A 15347-nucleotide genomic window follows, 5' to 3' on the forward strand; every position below is an offset into this window, starting at 1 on the left:
ACAGAGATAAAATACAAGTGAAGGTGGGAACCTGGGTATCACCTCCTTTCCTGAATTTGTAGCTGCCTTCCCACATGTGCATATCATGTCAGCCAAGGTCCAAACTGTGAAAGTTCTGCACTAAACATTAATGACAGTCAAAACCCAAGCACATTTTGTCTTCTTTTCTTTCTAAGTTGTTAATTCTTTAGCATCCTGGGCTGACCCAACAGCAGCCTCACAATGTAGCCAAAGTTATAAAACACACACAAGATACCTTTGGAAAAACAACAATTAAAGGTGACCTTTTGGGCTTTCCTGGTAGCGCAGTGGTTGAGAGTCCCCCTGCTGATACAGGGGACACGGGTTCATGCCCCGGTCCAGGAGGGTCCCACATGCCGCAGAGCGGCTGGGCCCGTGAGCCATGGCTGCCGAGCCTGCGTGTCCGGAGGCTGTGCTCCGCAACGGGAGAGGCCACAACAGTGAGAGGCCCGCGTACCACCAAAAAAAAAAAGGTGACCTTTTCCCCTATGTGTTTAAAAAATAATAAATCAGCTGTTGGTAAAATAAAATGGATTTCTATTAACTATACACTTTTTGTTTCTCTAACAGTACACACTTAAGTCCCTGCTCCTTTTTTACTTTTTTTTTTTTTTTTTTCTGATATCCAGGTAGTACAGTGTGTTTCACCAAAGGGACCCCTTGCTTGTTCAAGAACATACTTTTTTGGAGCTACTCATGTTCCTTACTTGGGTAAGTCCATGTAAGTTGTCATCTCATCAACTTATGTAATGAAAAGTTTCTCCCATGAACTAGAAGTGGACTTGAGATTTACTACTTTCCTCAGAAACTCATTTTGTAGCCTGTAATTCCTTGTTGATGTGCCTAACACATTTCTCACAATGTATTTCAGGAGGAATAATTATCAGCTCAATATATATTAGGTCCAATCATGAGTGAGACCAAGTGCTTGGTATCAGAGGGAAGGCAAAGATGCGTCAGCTGTAGTTGGAGATAGCAGGAGGAGATATGGGCTGCAATGGGAGTTTGGATGACTCAGCCAGGTGCCTGTTGTTCTAGTGAGGAAGAGCCATGGTAGAAGGGTACCCATAAGCTGGGAACATTGACAGGAGCAAGTGCTCTATGCTGAGGAGCCATTCAGAAAGGCTAGGCTGACTGAGACTATCCTCTTTGCTGGGGTAACCAGAAGCTGCAGACATCCAAAGAGACACAGAGAAGAACTCTTGAATGAATGAGGGTCCCAGCACTGTTCCACAGAGGAGAGTACATCAGAAACCAGATCTTCTCCTGAGCATTGTTATATAAGCCAGGAAACTCTGAAAGAAGCATGACTTGGGTTGGATAATTAAGGAGATGAAGAAAGAGGCAGAACTGAGCCTGCTTACTTATACCTCCTAATTTAAAAATTTAAAAATAAAAGCAAAAACATTCCAGAGATGAAGATTCTACATGTCTTCTCTCGTGTTTAGTGGTGATGCTGATTGGTTGTCAAGGTCAGTGTCAGGGATGATGGTCTGGGAGGATACTGGCAGAAGCTAGGTTTCACTGTTGTTTGTGCTTGTACAGTATTTAACTCAAAAGAAAAAAATGTAGTTCTTGACATCTTCAAATTAAGAAATTCTAAAAAAAAAAAAAAAATTAAGAAATTCTAGCCTCCTTGTGAAAGTGTTTGCATCTCCTGTAATCTTGTCACATTCTTAATACATGGTCCTCTTTCACAGGAGATGACAACAAACTGCCCAAGAAAACTGAACAAATGTAAGTCTTCATTTCTATTACATTTTTTTCTTTCTCACATTGAGTTACTCAGATGTTGAGATTGTCCCATTTACCTCCTTTTGAGATCAGCATTGGGTAGGACATTTGGCTTAAGAGGTGAGCAAAGGGACGTTCCTGGTGGCCCAGTGGTTAAGAATCCACCTTCCAATGCAGAGGACGTGGGTTCTATCCCTGGTTGTGGAACTAAGATCCCCACATGCTGCAGGGCAAATAAGCCCGCACCACAACTACCGAGGCTGTGCTCTCTGGAGTCCACGTTGCTGCACCTAAGACCCAATGCAGCCAAATAAGTAAATAAATAAATAAATAAGTAAAATAAGTAAGTAAAGTAGAGCTGTGTAGTCTCCCAGAATGTCCCAGCCCCTGTCTTTCATCTTGAAGTCTAGGCTAGAGACACTGCCAGGTTTGCCATCTGCTCCTCTCTCCAGACTCAGAGACTTCCTGCCTGCACACCCATGCATTTAAGTGGCATAACGCTTCTTAATATATTTTCTATATAGTGCATTTTTTAATAGGGCTTTCCAAAAATTAAAACATCCTGAAACCCATTGGTAGAACCTGTGTGAAACCACATCTGGTCTGAGAGGTGTTTCCTCTGAATTTGACACTGAGACTTATGGAACAGAGCTAGGGTCTCAACTCAGGCCATGCAACTCTCTAGAAAGGGCCTAGTGTTGACTTCTCTCCCGCCCCCCACCCCCCGCCCCCCAGTGTAGCAGGAAACCAAAGACAAGAAGTAAACTCATTAATGCTTGTCTGCTTGGGCTACCGTAACAAATTACCACAGACTGTGTGGCTTAAACAACAGAATTTATTTTCTCACAATTCTGGGGACTAGAAGTCCAAGATCTAGGTACTAGCAGAGTTGGTTTCTGGTGAGGCTTCTCTCCTTGAGTTGCAGACCACACCTTCTTAGTGTTGTGCTTACATGGAGAGAGAGAAAGATCTCTGGTGCCTCTTCCTTTTTTTTTTTTTTTTAAATATTTATTTATATTTTAGCTGCATTGGCACATGGGATCTTTCGTTGAGGTGCACAGGCTTCTCTCTAGTTGTGGCATGTGGGCTTCTCTCTCTCTAGTTGTGGCACACGGGCTCTCTGATTGTGGCACGTGGGCTTAGTTGCCCCATGGCATGTGGGATTTTAGTTCCCCGACCAGGGATAGAACCCGTGTCCCCTGCATTGCAAGACGGATTCTTAACCACTGAACCACCAGGGAAGTCCCTGGCATCTCTTCCTCTTATAAGGATACCAATCCTACTGGATTAGGAGCCCACACTTTATGACCTCCTTTAACTTGAATTACCTTTTAAAGGCCCGGCCCTATCTCCAAATATAGTCACACTGGGGATTACGGGTTCCATATGAATTTTGGGAGGATGTAATCAGTCCATAATAATGCAGGAATTTCTGAATTCCGTAAAGGAATTTTCTTTCAGAATTATGAAGGTAATAGAGTTCTGTTATTACCTAATTAAATATCCTAGCATAAACTAGTTAGGTCTGTGCTTCCCAAAGGCTAACAGTGACAGGCCACAGAGAATCATTTAAGGATCTTTTTAAAAAGATACATTTCTCAGGCTATAGTAGTTCTCAGAACTACTGAATCAGAATCTCTAGGGTAGAACCCATAAGGCTCTGTTGGAAAAATATAAAGTAATATAATCACACTTGAAAATTTGAGAAATGAGGAAAAAAAAATAAGATTAACCATAATTCCTCTTCTTAGACACGACCCGTTAGTATCTCTTTTTTTTAATATATTGATTGATTGCTGCATTGAGTCTTTGTTGCTGCGCACGGGCTTTCTTTAGTTGCGGTGAGCGGGAGCTACTCCTCATTGCAGTGGGCAATCTCATTTAAGCGGGCTTCAGTGAGTGTGGGCTTCTCATTGCGGTGGCTTCTCTTGTTGCAGAGCATGGGCTCTAGGCACGCAGGCTTCAGTAGTTGTGGCACATGGGCTTAGTTGCTCCATGGCATGTGGGACCTTCTTGGACCAGGGCTCAAACCCGTGTCCCCTGCGGACCAGGGTTTAAACCTGTGTCCCCTGCATTGGTAGGTGGATTCTTAACCACTGCGCCACCAGGGAAGCCCCACACATTAGTATCTTAATGTGTATCTTTTTGTTGTTTTTTTTTAAATTATACATATAGGTTTTGTGTAGCTGTAATTGTAGTGTGTATACAATTTTTGTGTGTGGGTTTTCTTTACGTTAGCAGCAAGTCAACCACATTCTCATGTGTTGGTGGATATGTATAGTCTTACTTTGTACCTGTTTGTGTTTCTATGCCAGCTGTGCTTAGCCATTGCCCTGGACCCTCATTCTAGACCCATAGACATTTTGCTTAAACCAAAGTCACTGGTGCTCTACTTCAGGGACTGGTGTTGAGAGGTGCTTGGGCCCACATCAGGAGACTTGTTAAGTCACAGGGCTGGTGGAATTGGGGCCTAATGGAGTCCTACTGAAGGCAACAGCAGCACCATCCAGGCATAGAGCAGGCCCTTCCCTAATCATGGGTCTCAGGCCTCCTGTCCAGGCCTTTCTATGAGTCAGAAGCCAGATAGCTTTGTACTGAACTCATGCCTGAGGGTCTGTATAGGACAAGGCCAAGCAGAGGGTTGGCCTGAACCAGTGTTGGTACTGAGTGATGTTTGAATTAAGCTGGGTGAGGGAGGGAGTAAGGATATCTTTATATGTCTTTGGCCTCTATAAATCTTTGCCCTTAGTGTTGAGATGTGGAGGATTCTTGTCATACCTGGAAGTGGCCAAGCTGTTTGGCAGTGTCCCTGACGGGCACTTACCTACCTACCAGGACATACCCCTCTGCCATGGCCTGGTCAGCAATCTTCAGGATATGTTGAACCTTGGAGCTGTCATTTTGTTATGTGTTGTTTCTCTTTTTCTTCTACCTTATTCAAATCTCTTACCTGCATTGCAGAGGTGTGGTGTGAGAGCCAAGGAGGAAATTGAAGGTGTTGGCAGTGTGATGTGGCACAATGGAAAGGCACCAGGCTGAGAGCAGACCTGAGTTCCTCTACAGGCCCTACTTGTTTCTTCTGTAAGATGAGAGTGTTAGACCAGATCATTTCTGTGTTCTTCCTGCTATCAAACTGTTGCTGAGTCCAAGCTTGCTCTGCTCGCCGCACAACAGGCCAATAAATCGGGAGACGAGGTGTTGAGGCAAGGAGTAGAGACTTTATTCAGCAGACCAAGAAGGTGGCCAAATAACCATCTTACCGGGGTTTGGATGCCAGTTTCTTTTATAGAATCAGAGAGGGAGAGGTGGTGAAGCAGAAAGGTAAAAAGGCCATTTGTCTTGAAGAATATCTTCTGCACTGGGAAGGGGTTGTGTTAATTTCTTCTTTTCTGCAGCCATTCACAGGTGGGCAGGGTCAGGATGTCTCTCTGTGAGCTGAACAAAGGCCTTTTAGTTTAACAGTCAGGCAGAGGGTCAGGGTTCCCTGTGGCAGGCCATTATGTATGCTTACAGCTATAGATAGTGATTATAATAATAACAAAAGCAATGAAAAGCAAAGTTTAAAGTAAAAGAAACAGAACCAACAGTGGAGTCAGAATTTGCGCTTCCCTGTTCCCTTTTGCCTTCCTTTACCTGTTACAAGATTCTCAGGCTTAAAAATAAACATATTCTTAGATAAGGCAGTTACTTTCCAAACCCCTCCCTTGCCTTTGAGGCCTTGTGGATGAGCCCCTTCTCTCTGTAATTATCCTAATAAGACCCTGGGTCTCCTTCCCCTAAGGCAATGGTTCTCAACCGAGAGCAGTTCTACCACATTACTGCCACCAGTCCCTCCCCAACCCCCCATCCCCAGGGATGTTTGGCAGTGTCTGGAGACATTTTTGCTTGTCATAACTGAGGTTACTACTGAGAGGCCAGGAATGCTTCTCAACATCCTATAATGCACAGGGAAGACCTCTCAACAAAGAATTAGCTGGCCCAAAATGCAGAGATTGAGAAACCCTGCCCAAAAGGGAACCAGACTTGGATTTTCTAGGAATCTTCATGGCATTCCTTGTCTGGCAAAGAAAAAAAACCTTCCTTTTTAAATAAATTTATTTATTATTTATTTTTGGCTGTGTTGGGTCTTCGTTGCTGCTCGCTGGCTTTCTATAGTTGCGGTGATAAGGGGCTACTCTTCGCTGTGGTGTGTGGGCTTCTCATTGTGGTGGCTTCTCTTGTTGCCAAGCACGAGCTCTAGACACTCAGGCTTCAGTAGTTGTGGCACGTGGGCTCAGTAGTTGTGGCACTCGGGCTCAGTAATTGTGGCTCGCGGGCTCAGTAGTTGTGGCTCAGTAGTTGTGGCCCACGGGCTTAGTTGCTCCGCGGCATGTGGGATCTTCCTGGACCAGGGCTCGAACCCGTGTCCCCTGCATTGGCGGGCGGATTCTTAACCACTGCGCCACTAGGGAAGTCCCAAGAAAAAAACCTTATAATGTCTTTGGGAAGTGTGAAGTCAGATAGGAAGCGCAAAGTTGGGCAGGAGCAGGGGATGCTTCCCCTCAAAAGCATACTCTATTCTCTAGATCAGGTGAGCTATTTAGAAAGTGGTCTCCGGCTATTAATTTGCATTTAGAGACTGTCATACAGAGTGAAGTAACTCAGAGAAGAGCAAATATATATTAACACGTGTATGTGGAATCTAGAAAAATGGTACAGATGAACCTGTTTGCAAGGCAGAAAAAGAGACATAGAGAACAAACGTATGGACACCAAGGCGGGGGTGGGGAAAGGTGGGGGATGAACTGGGTGATTGGGATTGACATATATACACTAATATGTATAAAACAGATAACTAGGGCTTCCTTGGTGGTGCAGTGGCCAAGAATCTGCCTGCCAGTGCAGGGGACACGGGTTCAAGCCCTGGTCCAGGAAGATCCCACATGCCGCAGAGCAACTAAGCCCATGTGCCACAACTATTGAGCCTGTGCTCTAGAGCCCATAAGCCACAACTACTGAGCTTGCGAGCCACAACTAATGAGCCTATGTGCCACAACTACTGAAGCCTGCCCACCTAGAGCCGGTGCTCTGCAACAAGAGAAGCCACCACAGTGAGAAGCCCACACACTGCAGCCAAGAGTAGTCCCCACTCGCTGCAACTAGAGAAAGCCCGTGTGCAGCAACAAAGGCCCAACACAGCCAAAAATAAATAAATAAAATTTTAAAAAAACTAAACAAAACAGATAACTAATGAGAACCTGCTGTATAGCACAGGGAAGTCTACTCAGTGCTCTGTGGTGACCTAAATGGGAAGGAAATCCAAAAAAGAGGGGATATATGTATATGTATAGCTGATTCACTTCACTGTACAGCAGAAACTAACAGAACATTGTAAAGCAACTATACCCCAATTTAAAAAAAATTTTTTTCGTTTAAGTGGAGCGAGTCTTCTCTTCAATTGGATAATCTCTTTTGCCCCCTGAGGGGTCCCACCCTGAGGTTCCAGTAGCAGCCAGCCCTTAGCAGGCCTGGGGAGGAGACGACTTGAAGGTGTGCTGTGGTTGGTTCCTGGAAAAGCAGCAAGTCTGTGTCATGATACCTTTCGGGTCCTCGTAGAGGGTCAGGGAGTCTACATAGTTTTCTTCTGTTGGATCACAAACAGGGAAGGTTGGTCTTTTGAGCAGAATTAAGAAAAGGTGGTTCTTATCATGGTTTAACAAGAGCAAAGTAAAAATTGGAATGGGGCATATAGCTTTTAAAAGGTCTAGAAATCAACAAGTTCTGTTATTATACTTTTCTCATTCTGTTTAAAAATCTGTTTCTTAGAGAATGTCATTTATGTGCACGCAGCTTTTGATGAAACCTTGTGATGCTGTAGTTAACCCTTATTTTTTGTTTTTAAAGTAGGCTTTTGTCACAGGTATATGCTGCTGTTATTGAGGCTGTTTTGGCTGCCATTGCATGTTATGCTAAAACTTCCAGTCTAACAAAGGTAATTTAAATACCGCATTTCTCTTTCCTTAGTAGTTATTTTAATGTGAAACTTTTTATCGATCTATTTTTAATTTGGACACCTTATAGTACTTAATTTTGTGTGTGAACTTGGGCACCAAAGAGTTGCCTTTAGTGTGCTGAGCTTGTCTTATGAATGACAGCTAATCAGCACTTCTTTGTAGATATCTGGTTCTGTTAAAAAAAAAATCATTCTGTAGTATATTGTTTTACTTAGTAGTTTTTTTAAAGTCTTTCAAAAGTTAAAAAATAAAGAAAAATATAGATTGTTCTGTGAATTTTAATAAAGTTAGATAAGTTGATTTTGAGCTACATAGTTTTATTTCCTATAATTCTGTGTTTTAAAAAATTAACTAAAGATTAGAAATTCTAACTTGTCTTTCCTAGACAGGCACATGTGTTCCCTTTCTCTGACCGTTTACTTCCTTGCTGTTTTGTGGTTAACCTGCTGTGCTGAGTTGGATTCTATATCTGACCCAGTGACAGATGAGAACGAGTTGGCTTGATGCCTCCCAGTGCCAATAGGACCTTTCCTGAATCAAGCCATTTGACATTGGAAAGGTTGTGTTGTAGATATCAAAGAGACTATCGCCTAGTCACCAGTTCCTTGTCACCAGTTCCTTGCCATCTTCCCTCCTCACTGAACTTGATTCCCCCTGTACTTGGGATTTCTCAGCCCTTTAGCTGAAAGTTTATGCAAAACAGTAGGTTATTCTTCAGTATCAGTTCTGCACCTTTGTTTTTTAACTGATTTTTTATAACTTTAGTTATTTGAATGTGCTTAGCATCTGGGCAGAAACACTGAGGGCAGTGATATCTCGAGGGGAGGAGAAAGCGCTTTTCCAGGCCTCACAATGGCACCGTCCCAGCTGGTTACAGGTCACCAGATCAGGTTCCAGTGCCCACCTGCCTGAATGAAGTGTTTTCATGTGAACCCAGCCCGAATAAAGCAGGCTCCTGTTTCCCCTGACAAGATGTTTTCACTTTAATCTATTGATGTATACAAAGTAGTCACTTAGAGGGGATGGGAAGTGTTCTCCTGGCCATATGTGAGAAGGGCCCTTCTAAGTGTATTCTTTCCTGCTGTGAAAGCTAATTGTCTCTGTTTTGTTACTGATTTTACAGGCCAAGGAGGTAGCTGAGCAGACCTTTGGATCTGGGTTAAATTCCTTTGAGTTGATGCAGTTTAAGGCAGCCCTACAGTAAGCAATAGCTGATATTGTCTATAAAAGCTTTTCTTTAATGTTTGTGTTTTAAAAACCCTTTTCTCCTTTGTATTTGATATTCTGTCTCCCCTTTGAGAAATGTTCCAGTAAATCAATAAGATATGTGAAGGAGAGTCATTCATGATCAGGGTTTTATTTGAGAGGCCAAGGAGCCAAGGATGGAGGAACTGTTTGAGAGTCAGACACACTGCCTGAGGCTGGAATGGGAAGCAGATCAGTATTAGAACTGACAGACCTGGGTTCAGAGGTTAGAAAGATGAAGCTGGGGACATGAGTGGTGAGGTTTGTTAGGATTAGGGGCCCTGGGCACATGAAGATGGTCACTGCTTAGAAGAGAGTTGCCCTGAGCCTCATCTGCCTCTCAGATGGTAGAAACCCCTGAGCCTGGCCATGTCTCAGGGTCTAGAAGGTCTGGGAATTTGGCTTCCTGGCAGTCTTCCCATCACACATGTCCTGGCATATCACAGTGTATCTCTGTTTAGTCTTTGTCCATAGCTAAACCTTCTTGAACCCAGTCCACTCAAGCTTCTGTCCCATACGAGGACGACTTGGTGTACTTTTTTGCGAAGGAGACAAAAGACACCAATATCAGAGAGTTTCTTTAAGGACACTTCTGGGATGTGCCCTGTGGTACCTCAGTTCCATACCCCACATTTTCTTACATCTGCCGCCCTGGGTAGTGAGAAGGAACATTTGGAAAACTAAGTTAGTTAATGATCTAACAAGAAGAATTCTATTGCTATAGCTCCAGGAGTGTAGGAAAGAACCAGAACTCTTTGGTGCAAAGCTGTAGGCTTGCTTCAGGTTTCTTTTCCTTTCTTCTGGGTCTTCTGAATCTTGTAGCTCTGACCACGAGAGGGGAGGGCTAGAGGAAATTTGGTCCCTTAAGGCTGTGTGCTGACCTGAACTGTCTGTTCCTGGGAGACCTGAGTTTAAGGAAGCTTCTTTGCTTTCCAGCTGTGTGACCTTGGGCAAGATAGGGAGCTCTCTGTGCATCTGTTTCATCATCTTCCTGCCCTGTAGAGTGATTGGGCAAGTGAATGGTAGCTGCTGTCTCAGTGGGTTCTCCTCTCTTATCATCGGCATGGCTGACAAAGTCATTCCATTCCTCCTGTCCTCGGGGCCTTGCCTAGCCCACTCTGCCTTTCTAGGGCAGGCCACACTCTCAATCCCATGGCCTCCTATGCATGGGGTGTACCACCCTGGCTGGAGGAAAGAACGAGAAGAGAATACATTCCAGGCAATAGGAGGAGAGTCTTCCAGGGCCAGCCCTCCACCCAAGAGCCCCACTTCCTTCTCTTCACATGGTCACTTCCCTCAAACTGCACCAAATTAGCAAATCTTCTCCCAAGAGGAACACGGGAAGTTAGCATATGACTGACCAGTACTTGTTAATGCAAAAAAATTAAATTTAATTCAATTTAGAAACTTTCTTTTACAAAAAGAGTTGATGCCAAAAGGGTTTTCTGGTTATTCCTCAGTTCTGAAGGCCTGACCATGCCCATTATTACATAGCAGTTGACTGTGGGTAGCGGTCTGACTCCGAGCAGGGCTGGCAGCTTGACTTCAAAGGTGGTGAAGAGGAGGAGGAGCAGGAGAATATGTCAAGCTGTGGGCCAGAGGCCTGGGGCAAATAGAGGTTTACTCTCAATCAGCCATGGATGGCAATCATAGTTCTCTCCTGCTCTGTTCAAGAGTCAAGATAGCCCTGAGAATCTGCACAGAGGCAGGGCCGTGACTGGAGTCAGACACTGACCCCATGTTTGCTGATGGCATGATACCCTAAGGCAGGTAAGGACGACACACACCTCACTCGTGGCTGTGAGAGCCCAGCACAGGTGCATTGCAGTGGCAGGTGTCTGGGGAGGATGCCAACACAGTGGTCACAAAAGCAGACTGACTTTTGTTTTATTTTGTTTTGGGTCTACAGCTCCAAGATGGCTTTTCATATACATGCTGTGAATAATCAGGGAAGGTAAGTATATGTTTATGGTGTGTCCTCACTGGGGGCAAGTTTTAGGAGCAAAATGAAGAGCAACTACCTTGTAACTGCTGGCATGGATGATCTTTTCACCCTTCTACACCTGGCAGTGGCATCACTCCAGGGCTGAGCTTGGAGGTGGCTGTGCTCAGCTGAGGCCCTTTGCCCTGAATGCTTTCCACTGAAAGACTAGGGTGGGTTGGGGGCTGGACCTAGTTCCCTCCAAGTGGAATTCTGCATACATGCAACCCAGTGTTTTGAAAATCCCTGAGAGAAATCTGAGTGTGAGTTGTTTCCAAGTTGAAAAAAAGAGAACACTGTAAATTTAATATATGTCTCTCCCATCAATTTCCTCTTGTAGAATTGTGCCTCTGGACAGTGAAGATAGCTTATACTTTGTGAAGACGGTAAGCAGAGCTGTTACAGGTCAGCTGGCAGGGAATGGCCTGTAGAGGACATCTACAAGGGGTGAGGTAGGAGTGGGTGGGAGTCTTAGGCAGCCCACCCCTTACCTGAGAAAACTAGTCTACTTTCAGGACTGTTCCAGCTGCAGTGGTGGTGAGCCTGTGCTTTCTGAGGGTGTCCAGCAGCTGTACAAGGCTTACCACATCCACACTCCCATGTCTAGGTGCCCCTTGGGTGCAGAGTCTTAGCTGGGAAAGGGGGTGGTGAGGGTGTGGGGGTGGTAGACACCTCTTCCTGAGATTAGGAAGGCTTCCTCCAAGTGGCTGAGGTTTCTCTGACCTCACATGGAAATGGGAGCTGATGACAAGCCTGCCTCAACACAGACCAAGTTTTCAGTGGCTTCTCTGTGTTCCAAGGCCTGTGTTGATGCCCTTTTTTTAAAAAATAAATTTATTTATTTATTTATGGCTGCATTGGGTCTTCGTTGCTGCCCGCGAGCTTTCTCTAGTTGGGGCGAGCAAGGGCTGCTCTTTGTTGCGGTGCACGGGCTTCTCATTGCGGTGGCTTCTCTTGTTGTGGAGCACAGGCTCTAGGCGCACGGGCTTCAGTAGTTGTGGCATGTGGGCTCAGTAGTTGTGGCTCGTGGGCTCTAGAGCATAGACTCAGTAGTTACACGGGCTTAGTTGCTCCGCGGCATGTGGGATCTTCCTGGACCAGGGCTTGAACCCATGTCCCCTGCATTGGCAGGCAGATTCTTAACCACTGCCCCACCAGGGGAAGTCCTTATGCCCTTATTTAACAGGCGCTTATGAAAATAAAAACAAACTAACATTAAAAAAAAAAAAAATCTGGGCCTGAGTCTCCTGTGAAGTGGGGTAGTGAGAACAGAGCTTTCTGACCTACGTGCTGAAGGCAGAACTAATGGGCCAAGGGAATGGGTGTAGAGATGCAGAAATATTGGTCCCTGAGGTGAGCTGGCATGGTCTTGGGGAGCCAGGGTTTCTAAACCAGTTGCTCCCAGCCACATCCAAATCCTCTGTTTACCCCAGTGTATCCTGATATGAAGAAAATTGGCAAGCAATGCATAAGAGGATGGTGGACATCCAGCCAAGATTCTGGTTGTAGTATATATGGGTACAAGTTGTACCTTCAGTCCATTCTGTGGCTACTGCCTGAACCTTAATTTCAGTGAGCTTTTGGTCACAGGGAAGTGGGTGGGCAGATGTGGATGACTTGGTGCAAATGCATGCCCACTGCCATCACCAGGGGACAAGCATAGTGTTATCTCATCTACAGAGAGTGATACAACATGGGTAATTTTTTAAGGTTGTGAGTAGTTTCTGTGTTTATAACATACCTGCTCCCTGTCTCTGTCAGTATTTTGTGGTGATGTTCTTTTAGAGCTAATGGAGACTTTTTTGTGACATTATTAAGACACTGGGAAATACTTTCTGATATTTAGGTAATAATACTTTGTCTCCTTGCTGGACTTTAGTTTCCCTGACTTCTCTTCTTAGACTCTTGTGCAGTGCTCTGGAAGATGCTTTGCACTGGAGTAGGTGATTAGCAGTCCAGTAGAATCATACTACTGCGTTAAGTACACATTCAGCAGCAGCTAATGAAATAGGAAAAAAAAGATAGGATGTTGGTGCTTTCTGTCCAAATCCTATCCTCCCTTCCAGGCAAAAATGAAATTCTGTCTCCTCCTCCAAGCCTACCCTACTGATTTCTCCCTACAAGTACTGTATTCCTATAGGAATACATAATTAGGGGATAAATTACATAAATTAGGGAGTAATTCTATAGTAATGTGTCACATGATGACTTCTATGTAAGAATGCTCTTGTCTCTCCAGCTATACTTTATAGGTTTCCTGAAGATAGGAACGATGCTTCATATTTTTTCTCTCCCCATGCCACATGTGGGAAGTACATAGCAAGTGTCTAAAAAATGCTACATGTCTTCTTTTTAATGTCCTCTCTCCCCTTCCTCAACACCAGAGGCCAAATAGGGAAGTGGGGGATTAGGAAACCACAGGATTTGTCTTCCTAATTGATTTGGGAACCTAACTGATCATTGTCACTTAAGAGGAACCATGTAGCCCAGGAAGGTTCTGTGTCTTCAGGTACTCAAAATTCTTTGAAACAAATTTAGATAAACCTTCCAGTTGTCATGCCTAATGAGAAAGTTAACTGAAATATAAAGCCTGTCTGTCACTTTGTACATTCCTTTATCATGACAACATGGATGATTAAGGACTTTAACTATGGTTTTTTCCTTTCAACTCTTCTGCCATCTTTTTGTTTTCTTCTTTATAAATTTATTTATTTTTTATTTATTTCTTTTTGGCTGCGTTGGGTCTTCATTGCTGCGCGGGCTTTCTCTAGTTGCGAAGAGCGGGGGCTACTCTTCATCGTGGTGCTGCACGGGCTTCTTATTGCAGTGGCTTCTCTTGTTGCAGAGCTCAGGCTATAGGCGCGCAGGCTTCAGTAGTTGTGACACATGGGCTTAGTTGCTCCGCGGCATGTGGGATCTTCCCAGACCAGGGCTCGAACCCGTGTCCCCTGCATTTGCAGGCAGATTCTTAACCACTGCCCACCAGGGAAGTCCCCTGCCATCTATTTGAGAATCTAGCAGTCCCTTCAAGAGGCCTAGGTCTTTTGTCTCTGTACTGAGGATAGAGCAGGGATCCCATATGAGGACAACAAGGTGTGAAAATGAGCTCTGGCTTTAGGAGCTCTGTACCTGGCCATTCAGCATCGTCAGGCCAGGAAGGCCTGGAAGTGCTCATCGTGCAGCTTATCCTATGTCCTTCACCAGATCTTCACGGTCATCTCAAACTCTAACTCTGGCTTGTACCAATTTCTGCATTTCCTCTGCTAGATTCATCTCAGAATTATGTCATTTTCAGTGGTTTTTAACTAAATTATAGCCTTCTTACCAGCCATTCAGGAGCTTTCTCTGAGTTGCTCTAGTTTTTTTCTGGCCTACTGAAGCCTCTATTTTTATTTGTCTTGGCCATTAAAGCTCGAACAGCTTTCTTTTAATTTTTTGGTACTGAAAGGAGCATTTGCATGTTTTGACAGGTATCCAGAAATATCCATGAAGACATGTATCCCCCTTTCCAGATTTGTTCAGAACTCGAGCCCAAACCAAAGAAGGAGTGGATGAACATGTGGACACACTGGGATGTGACACTGGTCATGGTTAAGAAGGAAGGCTGTTGCATTGCCATTTAGGGAGGATAAGCAATTTGAGGGAATTTACAGAAACGTAAAGATATTCTTCATCTAGCCCAAGTGTGCCTCTGACCAAGGAGCAAAAAGCCTGGGTGATCCTGAAGTCATCTCCCAGTTTGAGATGTATTTCAAGATATACTTGAGTTTTCCTTAGAAATTCTCCAGTATTCTTTTGCCATGTGCCTTAGTATTTTGTGGTCTGTTTCTTATGGATTTTTCCCTGTATGTTTAGGACTGACAATTGGACTAGCTCTGGTTTCTTATTTGATACAGGCTTGTATGACCATCTATGACATTCCTGACTTGCTGGGAGGAAGTGGGTGCTTAGGATCTGTGGTCTTCTCAGAATCATTTTTGACATCTCAGATCTTGGTTAAAGAAAAGGGTAAGTATATGTCATCTTTGGAAAGCAAAACTTGAACTTGTTTATGTGTATATATATATTTTGGGCAAAATAAACCATAAACTAAATCAAAAGACCAGCAATAAACTGGTGAAAATATTAGAATACTTAAAATAAACAAAGGGTATATATCCTAATTTATGAAGAGCTTTTATAAATTGATAAGAAAAAGACAAGCTACCCCATGGTAAATGGGCAAAAAATATGAGCAGGCAGTTTACCAGAGTGGAAAACAAAAAAAAAATTTTAATATTTTAAAAATATATATATTTTAATATTTATACATACACAGACACACATAATTGACCCCTGAACACAGGTTTAAACTACACAGGTCCACGTATACA

General features: G+C 44.0%; 1 protein-coding gene across 4 annotated transcripts in view; it reads left to right on the forward strand.

Annotated features, from left to right (window-relative positions):
- DNAAF9 (dynein axonemal assembly factor 9) overlaps positions 1–15347 on the forward strand; it is a 117753-nt gene that overhangs the window by 41354 nt on the left and 61052 nt on the right. For 3 of the 4 annotated variants that reach the window (XM_024742976.1, XM_024742978.1, XM_024742977.1), the window contains 7 exons: positions 651–732; positions 1722–1758; positions 7639–7726; positions 8872–8948; positions 10903–10947; positions 11315–11360; positions 14871–14982. In XM_024742976.1, coding sequence (XP_024598744.1) covers positions 651–732; positions 1722–1758; positions 7639–7726; positions 8872–8948; positions 10903–10947; positions 11315–11360; positions 14871–14982 — 487 coding nt within the window. The remainder of the gene's footprint in view (positions 1–650; positions 733–1721; positions 1759–7638; positions 7727–8871; positions 8949–10902; positions 10948–11314; positions 11361–14870; positions 14983–15347) is intronic. The other variant, XM_024742975.1, reaches the window with a different exon arrangement.

Source organism: Neophocaena asiaeorientalis, unplaced genomic scaffold (assembly GCF_003031525.2).
Source record: "Neophocaena asiaeorientalis asiaeorientalis breed wild unplaced genomic scaffold, Neophocaena_asiaeorientalis_V1.1 scaffold82, whole genome shotgun sequence".
NCBI lineage: Eukaryota > Metazoa > Chordata > Mammalia > Artiodactyla > Phocoenidae > Neophocaena > Neophocaena asiaeorientalis.